The sequence below is a fragment of the Drosophila sechellia genome, chromosome 2R, assembly GCF_004382195.2.
Source record: "Drosophila sechellia strain sech25 chromosome 2R, ASM438219v1, whole genome shotgun sequence".
Classification (NCBI taxonomy): domain Eukaryota; kingdom Metazoa; phylum Arthropoda; class Insecta; order Diptera; family Drosophilidae; genus Drosophila; species Drosophila sechellia.
In genome coordinates this window covers 9,944,129-9,959,521 of record NC_045950.1, presented here as the reverse complement: position 1 = coordinate 9,959,521, position 15,393 = coordinate 9,944,129, and the positions used below count along the sequence as shown (strand labels likewise).

General features: G+C 41.3%; 4 protein-coding genes across 6 annotated transcripts; 1 reads left to right on the top strand and 3 right to left on the bottom strand.

Moving 5' to 3' along the window:
• Positions 1-8: 8 nt before the first annotated feature.
• LOC6609054 lies at positions 9-1,698 on the bottom strand. Its single transcript, XM_002033721.2, has 5 exons — positions 1,441-1,698; positions 1,104-1,373; positions 774-1,043; positions 431-715; positions 9-374 (listed from the first exon to the last, which is right to left on the bottom strand). Exons 1-5 carry the CDS (start codon positions 1,666-1,668, stop codon positions 144-146), a joined length of 1,284 nt encoding a protein of 427 aa, XP_002033757.2. The 5' UTR covers positions 1,669-1,698; the 3' UTR covers positions 9-143.
• Positions 1,699-2,280: 582 nt separating this feature from the next.
• Positions 2,281-5,291, bottom strand: LOC6609053 (cathepsin L1). Its single transcript, XM_002033720.2, has 3 exons — positions 5,190-5,291; positions 3,693-4,021; positions 2,281-3,222 (listed from the first exon to the last, which is right to left on the bottom strand). The coding sequence occupies exons 2-3, from the start codon at positions 4,019-4,021 to the stop codon at positions 2,493-2,495; spliced, it is 1,059 nt and encodes a 352-aa protein (XP_002033756.1). The 5' UTR covers positions 5,190-5,291; the 3' UTR covers positions 2,281-2,492.
• Positions 5,292-6,655: 1,364 nt separating this feature from the next.
• LOC6609052 (zingipain-1) lies at positions 6,656-8,220 on the top strand. The gene is made up of 2 exons (XM_002033719.2): positions 6,656-6,777; positions 6,941-8,220. Exons 1-2 carry the CDS (start codon positions 6,682-6,684, stop codon positions 7,865-7,867), a joined length of 1,023 nt encoding a protein of 340 aa, XP_002033755.1. The 5' UTR covers positions 6,656-6,681; the 3' UTR covers positions 7,868-8,220.
• Positions 8,221-9,773: 1,553 nt separating this feature from the next.
• LOC6609051 lies at positions 9,774-15,340 on the bottom strand. Of its 3 annotated transcripts, none has more exons than XM_002033718.2 (4): positions 15,233-15,340; positions 11,863-12,085; positions 11,038-11,205; positions 9,774-10,979 (listed from the first exon to the last, which is right to left on the bottom strand). In XM_002033718.2, the coding sequence occupies exons 2-4, from the start codon at positions 11,918-11,920 to the stop codon at positions 10,738-10,740; spliced, it is 468 nt and encodes a 155-aa protein (XP_002033754.1). In that variant the 5' UTR covers positions 11,921-12,085; positions 15,233-15,340; the 3' UTR covers positions 9,774-10,737. The 3 variants fall into 3 exon arrangements, with proteins under 3 accessions (XP_002033754.1, XP_032571354.1, XP_032571355.1); XM_032715463.1 differs by having other exon boundaries at positions 15,130-15,330; XM_032715464.1 differs by lacking the exon at positions 15,233-15,340 and adding an exon at positions 14,694-14,757.
• Positions 15,341-15,393: the final 53 nt, after the last annotated feature.

The window sequence follows — 15,393 nt, the reverse complement described above, 5'->3', positions numbered from 1 at the left end:
GTATTCTCTTTTCGTTAGTTGCAATATTTTGTTTGCGTGTATTTAAAAGGTGAGTAATAGGTGTCTGTGATGGCGCCTTTCATCTGAAAATCTTCATAGTAAAATATCTAGTTTTCAAAAAAGTTTTTATTTCTTCTCCTTGCTTATTTTTGTAGTCGTTTCTTCTTTGAAAACTCTGGAGCCAAATTAGGTCGTTGTTTGGTTTTCCACTCTTCTACGGTAAGATCACTCCACTGATTTATGCCCTTCTTAAAAGATTCCACTCCCAATTCGAACTGCACATTGTGCTCCTGAATCGCTTTCCAATTGTCGCAAAATATAGTGCGGCGTTTTTCGGTTTCTGTTTCATCCTGATATTTCACACCAAAATCAACCTGTAATTAAGATATAATAAATTCCGATTCTATTCAAATTTCCAAACAAATATTACCAAAAACTTTTTCCATGCAGCCTGACATGTATTATCGTCCTTCTTATCCTTAGATATAATTGTAGTGTTTTCAACCTTAGAAAACTCTGGATTTAAAGCAGGGCGTTGTTTGTTTTTCCACTCTTCCACAGTAAGATCACTCCACTGATTTATACCCTTTTTAAAGGATATGTTTCCTAAATCGAATTCAACATTGTGCTTATGTATCGACTTAAAGTTGTCGCAAAATACATTTCGTCGCTTTTCGGTTTCAGTATGATCTTGATATGTCGGCTTAAAGTCAATCTGCAATTGATAAAAGCATCTTTAATGCAAATTCTTTAAATACCCAACCATATCTTACCAAGAACTTCTCCCAAGCAGCCTGGCATATGATATCATCATTATCTATTTTGGACCTATATGTAGTGGTTTCTTCCTTAGGAATCTCGGGAGCAGAACTAGTTCGTTCCTCAATAGTATGATTAGTCCACTGATTTATGTCCTTCTTCAAGGGCTCTGCCCACTTTTCATACTGCACATTGTGCTCCACAATCGCCCGCCAGTTTGCACAAAATACATTGCGGCGTTTCTCGGTTTCATTTGCATTCTTATATTTCGCTCCAAAGTCAATCTGTAATTGATATCATACATATTAATACCTAGTTGGTTTAAATATCTTTGCTAATCTTACCAAGAACTTTTCCCATGCAGCCCGGCAATTAACTTTGTCTTGCTGCTCCTTTGATGATTCACTAGCGATTTCAGGCATGACTTTGGGAGTTTGTTTCTCTTTCCACTCTTCAAAGGTAAGATCACTCCACTTGTTGATACCCTTCTTAAAACTGACAACACCCAAATCGAATTTTAAATTGTGGTCACGAACTTTTTGCCAATTTCCGCAGAATATATCACGTCGCTTTTGTCGTTCGGAGTCATTATCGTAGTGTACATCAAAGTCGACCTTGGAGTAAATGCAAATCAATTCCTTGAACGACACATTCTTGGAATTATGCGATCAAAGAACTTACCAAGAACCTTTGCCATGCAAACTGACATTCGTCTTCGAGCTCAGATAAGCCAGAGGTGTTTTCAATTGTGGGTGTCGATGAGTCAGCGAGGCTTTTCCCAGTAGTGACCCCAATCTCTGGACTGATTTTTTGAGTAGCAGGTGATGATGTGCTTACTGGCACGCCCAGAACCACGCCCACGAAATACAGGAGCAGTGGGATGCCATCTAAAATTCGAGCTGAGCCCATCTTGAACACTCTTCTCGTACTGCGCTCCGCACTGCGAGAATCGCGAATTATATGGGGAATACATACATATATAATTGCAAATACTCAAAATCTGCTGCATTCAGAGAGAAACCTAAATAAAAACCGACAACAAGAGCGCTTTCATCTGCTCTCTTTTCGCTTAAAAGTGGATCTTTCGAAAGAGTAACTGCATTTAAGTGACCTTGCCCACGAAATATATAACAACTGGCATAATTGGTTTATGATTTTTTGCGACAGTATTGAGTTAAATTAATTAGAAATTTAAGCTCTGTTTCTATACCCATTACTCGGCGGGCATACTTGATTCGTTGAAAAGAATGTAACAACTAGATCTAGATAAGGACTAGATATAGACTATAGATTATAACGTTTCCCACGGTAATGCCGTAAAAAAACGTTACGCTGCTTGCAGCTTTATTGGATTGGGTATACAATAGTCGTGATACCCGACTTTAGCGTTATCTCTTGTTTATATTAAATTTGTTATGTGTGCATTGTTCCTTTTCTATCCCCTTTGCCAAATTGAAATTAATTTGTCTCACAAACAACATCCCATTCCACATCGTTCTCGAAAAAAAATAAGACCGAAAATAAAATATGGCATAGCCATTAAGACTACGATCTATTTTCCCAGAATTTTCCAAGAAAGCAACACAAACAGATACGTGTTTCATTTCTTAACCGCGTGACTCATGGAATCGATGTGGTGACCCACTCAGCTTACGACTACAGTAACAAAGTTATAAATTCGTGGTTTTTAATTGACTATACTATCTAACTAACTGCCTTTCGCAGTTGTGAGCCTACAGAATGGGGTAGCTGCACTCGCTGGCGATGCCGCAGAATCCACCTGCATTCCGGAGGATGCGCATGAATCCGCCCTCGCCCCAATTCTGCGAGTACGAGTTCTTGATGATCCAGTAGTCGCGTCCGTTCTCCGTTCCATAGCCCACCACAGTGACCGAGTGATTCAGTTCGCCCTGATTGCACTCCTCATCCTCATAGATGCCACCGCTGTACTGCTCAAACGAAATGGTGTCCGCGTTCATGGAGCACGCCAGTGGACCCAAGGTGGCGATCACCTCCTTCATCTTCTCCTCATCTCCCGGCGTAATGGTCGCATAGTCGCGAATCTTCACCAGACTCTCGCGCGGTGGACGGCCGGCGGTTTCATTCTGTCGGCACTGCATCTCCGTCTGCGTGTACGGATATTTGTTGGCTAGCGTTACACCGTGATCGCGTATGTACTCGAAGCCGTACTCCTGGAAGCCACCGTCGCAGCCCATGTTGCCGTAGTCATCGGCACAGTCCACCAGATTCTGCTGCGACAGCGAGGCCAGCACTCCAGTGCGCCGGAATAGATGACCTTCGAGCGCTCCCGTGGTGGCGAACGACCAGCAGGCACCGCATCCCACACCCTGGAATCCCGGTGGCGTCACTCCGCCCCTCTCGCGCCAATCGAACATCTCGGGAAGATTGGCACTTGCCGGATTCCTGGCAGTCACAAAGTTGATATGACCATTCGTGTATCTCCTGCAAAGGTAAGAGCAATTCATATTAGTATTGCGATTAAATAGAGATTAAATCCAATTAGTGTAAATGCTTGAAAATGTCTAAATCAGTTATTTTTATGATTATACAGTGGCAACCAAGACTACATTTAAATTTTATTTTATTCATAATGTTCTATACTACTTATATGGAAACTTTAGTTATGGAGCTCCATCGTAATAAATAAGCTCGATATGGAAGGGTTTTGTTTGTTTCCACCCATTTGGTTCATAGTTTTCGGGAAACCACAAACCTATGGTCGGAATTTTTGATAAATTCTGACTTCTTAATTAGCATAACCGGGAAACCAATGGGCACCTACGTAATGTTACAAATCATGTGGACGACGGTACCAAAACCCGTTTGAATGTTATAAGCTGGGTGATAATTCGTTTATGGCCAAAAGGGTGCTTCCCCCTAGCTCTAGATATGCGTAAGAAGGTGCTACTTACTCGCCAAATTCGGAGACTTTGGAGCCCAGCAAGGTGGATATCTCCTTCCTGGTCATGTCGGCCAGCGTATTGACGCCCAGCCGGAATCCGGTCACGCCGTTGTCGGCGTTCTTGTTGCTCAGCGTGATCAGCGACATCTTGGCCGCGAAGATGCTCTCGCGATAGACCCGCTCCTCATCCGAGTACACCTTGCCCGTCTGCCGGAGGAAGTCGTCGAAGTTTTGCACATCGCAGAGCTTGGGGAACGACTGCAGTTGCTGCAATGACACAGCACCCAGCAGGGCCAGTCCCAGCGCCATCTGCAGCCACATCGGTGAGCACATCCGCATCTGGAACGGTGGACAGCAGAGCGAGTGGAAAGCGTTAGGTAACCACTTGGCCAACACATAGTTACACCATCCCATCCCAATTCATCGCATCCCGCGACCCCTTTTCTTGCCACATCTGTCAACGTTAATCACTTGGCCAACTCGACCCGTCCATTCACCTCCAATCGAACCAACCTGCCGTGCAGATCGTGCAGTTTCCTATAAGTGGAGCCGCTATAAATATTTATTTATGGGCAATATTAAAAGCAACGTTGCTGCCTAGGAAATCTGCACAATTTAAAAAATCCATGCGTTTATTCGATGAATGTTCATCCAGTAGATACTTTTTAATGAATATTCAATGGAGTGTCCTCATTCACATAAGAAATTATGTTGTTATACCTTTGTGAGTAATTAAAATAAATAACATTTTTGGCAAAAACCAAAATAAAACCAAGAAACTAGTAAATTGTTTGTTTAACAAGCATGTTTTTAAAGAAACTAAACCGTTTAATGATCTCTTATGCAGAAATCAACATGGTTTCTAAGACAATCAACAAAATTAAACGAATAAAAAACTAATTAATATTTGTTTTTCTATCCCGCTGACTATCCGCTTCTGTCAGCAATCGTGTTAATGGGTAATTAATCATCCGCTGGCTTAAATCGTATCTTAATTTCTCAACTTTATTCGATCTAGCCAGGTTAAATAGACTTTTGTAACTAGCAGAGCATTCGCTGTTCGTTTTTCCGGTATATTTCGCGAATTCGATCACCGATGAGACGTGACTAATTACTGGGTGAATGAGCTAATTTGCATATGCTTAGCATAATTACATTAGTGCAAGCATTCGATTCGGATGAATTTCGACATGTATGAATGATTTCACGGCTTCGTCTCTCCTTTTATTTCCTCAGCTCCCAAAATTGGCTCCATCGAGGGCCCAAATAAATCAAAATCAAATCTAGATTGAGCAACCGCAGGCTAAGATTTCACTTTCGTTGCCATAAATTACTGATCACATGCTGTGACCGGTGAAAGCCGATGGATTCCCCTATTTAAAATCAAATTTCGAGTCGAATGTACGTTTTAATTGCAATTGCAGTTCTCTTGTCTTCGACGAACCATTATGAATCGAAAAAAGCACACACACACGACACAATATGTTGAAAATATCGTCTTAATCACCTTTTATGGATATCTGGGAAAGAAATGTTCAAAACACCTTCCGCGTTCACAAATCACAAATCTATTCGAAGATGCTGAAGACTCGAAGACCGGCGAGATTATAAGCGGCGCTCGACCCGCACACCTCGGTTTTATAGGGTCTGGAGCTGGACCGTGGGACATCTGGCCAAAACTGGATGGGCCACCAATTTGAAAACTTTTTGAATACCGAACAGAGCATATTCATCTTCCATTTCGACGAGCTATCTGGTTTATGGGTCTATAGCTGTCTTCATTATATGCATGCTTTAGTAATTGTTTATTGCCCAATTTGTTGGTGCCTATAACAACGCATATTAACTCATTTGAGACAAAAGAGAAAATAGTCAAACATGTTTTTAAATAGTTAATAATTAATGAGATCGAAGTCACAGTTGTAGCGCCTATAGGTTTTCAAATTTAAATGCAGCAAGCAAATTTGTAGGAAAGTTTTTAAGGCGTCTTTCGTTACTATATTTACGAAATAAAGCTTGTACTTTGTACTGTTATATCCCTTGTAAATAAGTAACACTTTGATTTTTATGTAAATAATACAATTAAAGAAAGTTAAATTTACAAACGGATGAGTAATGGTCTCGGCTTTCAATAACTATAAATTGAAATTGAACCATGAAGAGATTGATTAGTAATGAATTTATTTGCATTTCAATTAACAGATTCGTGGTATCTGTATTTGTTGTTGCGTCTGCTAAAAAGTTCATTGACTGCCAAAATCCCTTATGGACTTACCTATTTGCAGAGTTCCAAGATGATCATCCCGCATTACTACTTGGAATATATCAGACTACTGCGATGGAAATTGCCAAACAACTCACTTAGCACTTGGCTTACAGCAATTTGGCCAAGTCTTCCAACGGGCCTATCTATCTATCTTTCTATGTATCTTTCCATCTACGTATCTATCTATCTATCTATCAGCGCTGTTGCAACTTTTATGGACGCCACAAAGTATGACTGTGATTAATCATGCCTGCGCGCTGAAGACAAAACCTGAAGACTAGACGATAAGTTGGCATTAGAGGGGCGTTTACGATGCTCCATGGGCACTTGGGCATACGGGCTTGGGTGTTATTTTTCTGAACTGGGCCAGTGGGGATTTCGAATTAACAGAGATACGAGAACCCACCGCCGAATCGCAACGATACGAAACGGGGCATTTGACAAGTTTATTGGGCAAACAAAGCGCACCCCGACTTTTCCTTCCAACGGCGGCTTATCGAGGAGACCCAACCCGGAATATGGATACTACGGATAGTACGTTTGAGTGCTGTAGGCCAAGAGCGAATTCCAGGCCTCGTAGAAATCTACGAGTATTTGCACTTTTCTTGCGAAAGTAAGTCGCTATGGTAAACTTCTATTTGCGTTTGCAATCAGAAGGAGAGTTTGCCGGTGCCTATAAAAGATCGTTCCATGGTTCTGGCGGCATTAGTTGGTGCGGATTTCGGTTTTCGTCATGTTCAAGTTGCTACTTTGCTGCCTTCTACTAACCATCGACGGTGGATGGGCCTTTAATCATGGCCAGGATCTAGTGGACTTTCAAACGTACGAGGTATGTGAGTCATCACCAAAACGAAGTCTGGATGGGATTTAAATATCATTGTGGAGCCAAGATTGTACTAGCTCTTCACATTCATTGTACTTGGTGTTTCAAATCAAGTATCTTAAAAGGATTGCATATGTAGTAAACTATATTACTTTCAATCTGTTCACAGGACAATTTCAACAAGACCTATCCCTCAACTTCAGCTCGCAACTTCGCGAACTACTACTTCATCTACAACCGCAACCAGGTGGCGCAGCACAATGCCCAGGCCGATAGGAATCGCACCACCTTCCGCGAGGCAGTGAATCCATTCTCGGACATCCGACTCATCCAGTTCGCAGCTCTGCTTCCCAAGGCCGTGAATACGGTGCCCTCGGCGCCCACTGATCCACCGACAAGTCAAGCGGGAGCCACCAGCTTTGACATCATCACGGATTTCGGACTCACTGTGGCGGTGGAGGATCAGGGCGTAAACTGTAGCAGTAGTTGGGCCTATGCCACCGCCAAGGCCGTGGAGATCATTAATGCCGTGCAGTCGGCCAATCCGCTGCCCTCGTCCTTGTCCGCCCAGCAGCTGTTGGATTGTGCGGGCATGGGCACTGGATGCAGCACCCAGACGCCTCTGGCTGCCCTCAACTATCTGACCCAGCTGACGGATGCGTATCTGTATCCGGAGGTGGACTATCCGAATAACAATAGCCTGAAAACGCCGGGTATGTGCCAGCCACCATCCTCCGTGTCAGTGGGCGTGAAGTTGGCCGGCTATTCCACGGTGGCCGACAACGATGATGCCGCCGTAATGCGTTACGTATCGAATGGATTCCCCGTCATTGTGGAGTACAATCCGGCTACCTTTGGATTCATGCAGTACTCCAGTGGTGTCTATGTCCAGGAGACGCGTGCCCTGACCAACCCAAAGAGCTCGCAGTTCCTGGTGGTCGTGGGCTACGATCACGACGTGGACTCCAATCTGGACTACTGGCGCTGCCTGAACTCCTTCGGCGAAACGTGGGGCGAGGAGGGCTACATCAGGATCGTGCGCAGGTCCAACCAGCCAATTGCCAAGAATGCCGTATTTCCCAGTGCGCTTGCCTAAAATAGGATTCCGATTTTCAAGTTAATAAACTTAAGTTTTATGTGAAAACTCTGATGTGAAGATTTTGTTTCGGATTCAGTAGATGCTGTAAGTTTTTAAAAAACTTTAAAGTAGTAAGTAATACGATAATTTGCAGTTTTTAAGACACATTATAAAACCATCTTTCCATTAATTACCCAAACCTTAAGGAAATTAAGTAACAGATTTAGGAATATCTATAATACCACTATGATGATACCTCAAGATTTTGACTATCTATATCTATGATAGTTCATAGCTTTTAAGGAACGAACATAGACCATCCAAGAAACAGATTTGGGTATATATCAAATAAAGATAGGATGATTCATCGAGATCTTGATTATATATAGGGTAATCTTGAAAAAATCCCCCCTCTTCTACCAAAAAGTTTCGTTTGGTTTTTTTTTGTTGTGAAAGCTTACAGCTTTTTTGTCTCCATTTATTGAATTTACCATTTTATTTAGTTTATTTATTGATTTTTCATCTACAAGCGGAGCTTTACAGACTTAAATGCTAAAAATTAACAAGTTCACTTTATTTTCTTTTCTTTTCTTGTTTTTCGCATCTTTGATCTGCTTATGGATTTTATACTATTATCTTTGCAGTGTTTTTCTTTTTCTGTTATGTTTTCTCTTGCATAATAAATAAGTTTCCCATTTTGTTGCTATCCGTGTTGCTGTGATATAAAAACGAAAGGAAATGATATAGATATATATAATATTTAGGTATTATATTTATGGTTATAGAATATTCGACTCAGCCAGCGCAGACAAAAGCTTTTTTTTTGGTGTGTGTTCTTTCTGTAGATTTCTTACTCTTAGTTCTCATTAAATTTTTTAAGTTTCAGTAACTTGTTTGGAAACGTTTTATTATAAATACTTCTCGTTATTATATTTCAATTGCGTTAAATAATTTGAAATATATGTATGTACGTTGTGTTTGCATTTTGTTTTGTTTTAGTTTAGGTTTTAGTTTTTAGTTTTTATTTTTGGTTTAGAATGTCTTCCCGTCTTCTTGTGAAGCAAAGCTCAATGATATGATTCACGCTGAAAGGTGATTTAACGACTTTTATTATTTCAATAATTTTGCAGTTTATAAAGATTGCGTGATTTTGTGTTTTATTAGGTTTTTCCTTGTTTTTTGGTTTTTGTTCCGGATGTGCTTGAGTTGCAATATTTAGGGTACTTCCTTGGAAAATAGTTGCGGATGAAGAACAAAATCGAAATTATCCATCGAAATCGGTTTAGTTGTGGAACCTTAAGTACTCGGACTAGTTAATGGGGTATTGATTTTAAATTTCCTTCTTTTTCGCCATTTAATTACTCTCTTATTTTTCCACTATTACGATACAACGGCTAGTGTTTGTTATCATTTTATAAATTAAAATTAGTTAGGTTTATCTACATATGCTCTCGCTTCTCTCTGTATTTATCATATTATCTTTCCGTATAATTCTTAATAATATTTAACTAAATAAATATAATGTTATATAATTTATGCAATTTCTCATGTATATATATATATATATATCTTTGTTTTTGCTTTTGTTTTCTACACAAAATGATGTGTTTGTAACTGGTTTTTATATGTTGGCTAGTGTTTCTGTTTATTAATATCTTGCAATGTTTTGTGTTGACTGTACCTCGGTTTGTGTTCGAATTGTATTGGGGACACAAATCAAAATGTTTATGCACTTTCCGTCTAAAGTATTAGGAAGATTTATGTATATCAGCCATGCTAGCAGCTCCACTTCCACCGGAATTTCGCGGAAATCCGTTGAAAATGTATCTTAGGGATCTCTTGGCTATATAGTATGGTTTAGTTTTCATGAAGCTTACAATGGACAAACATTATTATTCCCTTCTCGTATTTAGTATTTGCTGGATTCTCCTTGGGTTTCATTTATTTACTCTGTATAAATTTCAATGCTATTCTCTTTATTTTCTCGCTACGAAAATTGATTTTCTGCTTTCAAATGAGTTATGAATACAAATTATTGCAACTTCTTTGCCGTAAAGATTGGTGTTCATCCTTAGAACTTGCACTAATCGGTTTCATATAGGGTTTGCCTTTGAGGATGCCCTTCCCCATTTATTTTCTTGAATTACATAAAACAGATCTCAAGTATTGAGACTAGTTCACAGAACAAAAGTTTAAAAACAAAATGGCAATATGGATAAAATCCCAAAATATAACTGACACCAAATAATAAAATAATCCTTGTTACTGCAAAGTATTTCTCGCAATGATAGATGTTCATCTTTAAAATTTGAAGGGCAAGCCTTTAAAGATTCGCCCAGTTATAAACTTAAATGGATATACTTTAAAAGAACAAAAGAAGAGAACGAAGTTTTCATAAATAAATCCACAAGTATTGAGTAAGAAAACCCTTTTTCGCTTGATCTCTCTGATTTTGAGTTATTTTGGATTACGACTTATGTTGTAGATCAAGGATCTGCATTTCTTACTAAGGACTTCTTTTTTTTAGGGTCGACGGTTGAATTTTTTTTTTAGGCGGAGACATTTACTGGCAGTTTTTCTGTATTTTAAAATTAATTTCAAACAAAGGCATAAAAAAGGTTGTTTTATTACTGCCCCCAAAAGAGTGTGTGTTACCTTTTTCGGTTTTATCCTGTTTGATTTATATAATGCATGCGAACCCATAAGGTAAGTTAATTTCCGTATTATTCTTATTAAATTTACGCTTACGAACACATTAAATGATATATTAAAGTAAATTATGCAACTAAATGAGCATCAACTGCAGAACTGAATCGAAAACCCATTGAAAACAAACTCGAAAACGATAAGTACAGGTGAACGCAGTGAAACGCTAATTCGAGCCCAATTTACGAGCTCTGGAATCGTATTGTGTGCCTCGAGTTCAGCAGGAGCGCCAATCCGGCGACCACGATGAGGGGCAGCATCATCCATTGGCCAGCAGGCGAGTTGGCCCCGTTGCACAGATCCTTGGTGCAGGAGCAGTAGATGGCGGCCACGTCGTGGGTTCCCGAGCGTCTCACGCACTTGTTGTCGGTGTTCTCGTCTGGGATGTATCCGCATCCACGCACGATCCGGGTCTTCCCGTAAACTATGGAGCATTAGTTGGCATTAGTTATTGACTTTTTAAGTTACTATTTTGCACCTACTCTTTTGCACGGTTTTGCGGCACAGGGTGGGCTTGTACTTGTCCTTCAGATGCTCCAGCGGCTCCTGTTTGCTGCAGTTCACCTCGCCAATGGAGTACGGCTCGAAGGGATCGCCGCAGCGGGGATCGAACTCGCTGTTGCAGTCGTAGCACATCAGGGCAGTGGTCACTGCAAATTAAGTAAATTGGTTATTTATTAGTAATATTACAGAGAGTACTACCAATACGATGTATCTGTAAGATAGTATTAACTGGAATATATATATTAACTGGAATATATAGATGAAGTCATCCTCTACATATTGACTATCTATCCTCACATCGTATCTAAATATTCCTATTAAAGTATCTTTTAGTTAGCTTAATCCACTTAGCTTGTGGTTTATGATTAAAAGCTTGAATTTACATATGCACATAAGTGCGGCTTAAATTGGATTAGATACGATTAAATTTAGCCATTTGGGAATTGGCTTTGATCGGCAGATTGCCAATTTCTATGCATAAATATTATTTCGAACATTTATAATTGCTTTGAATGTTGAAAAATACGAAAATTGAATTTAAAATCTAAAGCCAAAATAAGATGGGCATCTGTTGATCCCATGACCTTATACATACATACATATGTATATATTCTACAGAAGTATCCAACTTTGCAATTATGGCACACCATATAGTGCATTTATATAAAGCCAAATGTCAGGGCTTCGAACTGCGTCAGTGTGTGTGTGTGTGTTCATGGGGCTGCATACGCATGTGTGTGTGTGTGTGTGGAGGGGGGACTGTATGTTTTTTGCATTGCATAAACTTTGGTGCTTTGGCTTACCTTGTATGCAGCAGAGCACGCCTAACAACAACAACGTCTTCTCCATGAATGGCGACATTTTGTATGTATTTGGATTTATTTTAATTAGTTTTTTTTTTGCTTTTTGAGCTTTTGTTTTCACTTCTTCTCTGCCCGGCGGCTGGAGCAACAATTTGTTTCGGTGACGAGTTCCCTTCGTTGGACAATTTTTCGAGCTGATTGAATGCTACATCAGCATATTAGCCTAAACAAAATGATTTTGGATAAGTTAGGCAAATAAGTTTTGTGCGAATTTCCTAATAACCCTATGACGTTCGCCGATTTTGTTGTATATAATTCGACTGCAATGAAAAGTGAAAATCGCGGTGGCGAAAATAAACGCAAAAGGAGAGAAGACGCAAAGCGAAAAGGGGCAAAAACAGAAAGTGGGACGCAGCGGAAAAAAAGAGGAAGACAAATGCATTTTGGAAGGAAGCGTTGATGGGCGGAAAGGGACGGCATGGCGACGGCGCAATGCAACACACTCGCTCGCTCTCTCTCTCACTCCTTCTCGCTCCCGATGACGCGCGCCCTCTAGCGACCCAATTAGTGAGCCAATGGATCCCATGTGGAACGCATTCGAACGACGAGCTACTTGCTCGGTGTTGCTGTTTTCCAATTTTCACCCATGTTTTTTTTTGGTTTATTTCTTCTTGTCTTGGGATCGACTGTCCATTTAATTGGATTGCAATGATTGCCGAACGCAGCTACAGCTGCAATTGCAGCCAACCTCCACCCTATTCCACCCACAAGCCAATTGATTTTCCCACCCAACACTACCACTTATTTTTCCCCATTTTTTCCGGATGGTGGGTAATTGCTAACAGTACTCGGTAGCTAGGTAACAAATTACCAATACGTACCGCCCATGGGAAAACCCCACCTTCGTATTATCTGCCCCACTCCCTGGCGCTTTTAATAGTTTAGCCCACGTTTGCGATTTGTGGCCAAGTGCTTTCGATGGGCTTTCTATCCCACTATTTTTTTTCATTTTCCTCCAATTGTCGGCTGAATCTATTTTCCTTTTCCTTCTTTTTTTATACTTCTGTCAAGTGAAAAGGCTTTGTTGGGCTTTGCTTACGGGATTGTCCTCAAATCTGATTAGATTTTGTAACAATGTATTAAGCTTTTTTAATATTACCATCTAAAAAAAGAACCTATTCCACTGCTTATTTAAAATATTTCAAGTTTGTCAAATGTTTTCAATATGGTTTTATAGTTTTTTGACCCTAAGAACTTTACAAGAATTGTTACCTACTCATAGAGCTTATAAAATTTTCCTTTTCCTTAACTACTACCAAATATTGATCGAGACTAAATGGACCTTATATGACCCCTTATTTGGCCCCCTTTTAGATCCCCATTTAGAACCCCTCTGCGACCGCCGCGGTGACTTCACTTTGAATTTGAACAGCCAATTTCCTGGCCACTCAAGTAATTACATTGTCATCCCATTTCCGGGACTGCCTGCAGTTGCGTTGGCCATTTGGGCCCCATTCAAAACCCCAAACCACACAACCCCCGCCACTCCCCCCGCCAAGCCCTCCCCCCCAATTGGCACGTAATCGAGAAAAGTGCAATGCACTGAAGCCATAGATTCTAGAGCACTGCAGTTGGGGTGCCCACTCCAAAACAAAATATAGGGCGGCAGTCGGCGTACAGGGTACGAAATATTACGCATACGCCCCGTTCTGCCCACCAGCGAGATTTGGGTTTCTGGCACACGGCACACAGGTAACCATCCATCCGGCTGAGGATACAAAGCCGTGCTTGGCAAGACGTCTGAATGCCGAGCGAATGAAAAGCCAATCAATATGGTAGCCAAGGGGACGTTGTCATGTCATATTCCATTCAGTTGGTCAACTGGCAGTTGACGGGCCAAAACAGGAAGAGTTCCAATCGGCAGGCTATATTTGATATCTAAATGCTATATACGTATATATAGGATGATGATATGTGGTGGGTGGCTTGATTGAGTGGGCCTGCTTTCATGTTAGTCAGCCATCAGCGTTCGCTGTTCGCTTGCAATTCGCAGGACATGCAACACCCTGCCTCTTCCGCCAGCCCCGGAAAATTCAATAACTGACCCAGTTCAGGTGCTGTTCTAGCCGACCACTTTTCAGCCAGCCCACTCGATGGTTTTTCCTGCCATTTTCCATCGTCCAACGTCTGTCTTCGTCTTTTGGCATTTCCTGTGGGAAATGTTTTGGAGCACCCATCCTGCGGCAGTAGACCCACTGCTTCTTTCATTTTAGCTGGTTATTTTTGTTGTTATGTAAGAGCCCAGACAATTGGCAGTAGCACGAATCTGGCATATCGATTTAGCCATTAAAAAAATAGAACGAGCAACGAAAAAAAAAAAAGAAAACTAGAAGAACAACAACAACGCGAGCAGAACAAGTGGCTTGGGAAAATTACTCAGGTGGCGCAGGTAAAATTATCGGGGGGGTTGGCTCTGCACTTTTGTTGTGTAATGCCTTGCGAAGACCTCGAGGATTAAGGGATTCGGGGGATTCGAGGGATTCTCGCTGGCTTATGAACTTGGCCAGCAGTTAATTAGCCCGTTTTTAAGGTTAGGTATTGTTCTCCTTATCTGGCTTATATCCGCAACTATTCTGTTTAAATGGTTCGTCCATTTGCGCTTGCAACTTGTTTTGTAATCACTTATGCACTGTGTTTCCGCTTCACTTCGAAGTCACACTTTTCACTTTTACTTGGGCAGTTATATAATGCCAGGACCCCCCACACGAGTATTTTCAATGGTTTTCCGCAAAGTTTCCCTTTCGATGCAGTTTTCTTTTCCATTTATTTACGTAAGAGTGGAGACATTCACAATTTTCCTGGCTCTCGAACTATTTCAAGCTGATGACACCGAAGTGGAAATGAAAGGGTCCCCAAATGAAAAGCGAAAAGAAAAGCGGATGCCAGAGAAAAAGGGCTCAGAAAATGGGTGAAGGGGTGGGTGGGGGGTTAGCGGGTGGAAACGGGTGGATAGTTGTGGGCGAAGGGTGCGCGGGGGGTGGGCGGACTTAAGTGCGATTCCAGTGCAAATTCTCTCGCAAGGACGAAGCACAAAGTCAAAGCGGCCGAGAGCGAAAGAGAGAGAGGAATATTGAGTGCGGGAAAGAGACACAGAGACAGAGAGAGAGAGAGAGGGCGCGAGCGCCCTTTTGAGAAAAACCAAGCGAAAAAAGTTAAATCGATAGCGAACCGCGCCACTGAAGCGGGATTATCTAACACGGGGCTTACAGTCCGTTTCGCCCAGAATCGCGACTTTTCTTTCCACTCTTTGCACTTGTCTCGATTTTTCCAGCTACCTTTCCGCTGGCTAAAAAAACTCTCGAATTCGTACTTCAAATGCTCGGATTTGGTGTGCCAAGGGCCTTCTGATTTGCTGTGGACTCTGATGCGGTCACGCGACGCGGTAGATGCAACCCCAAACACGGTGAAATTCTTTCTGAGCGCTCCGCCAAATCCGCAGCTGTCCGGCAAGATTTCCGCCGAGCTGTTTCT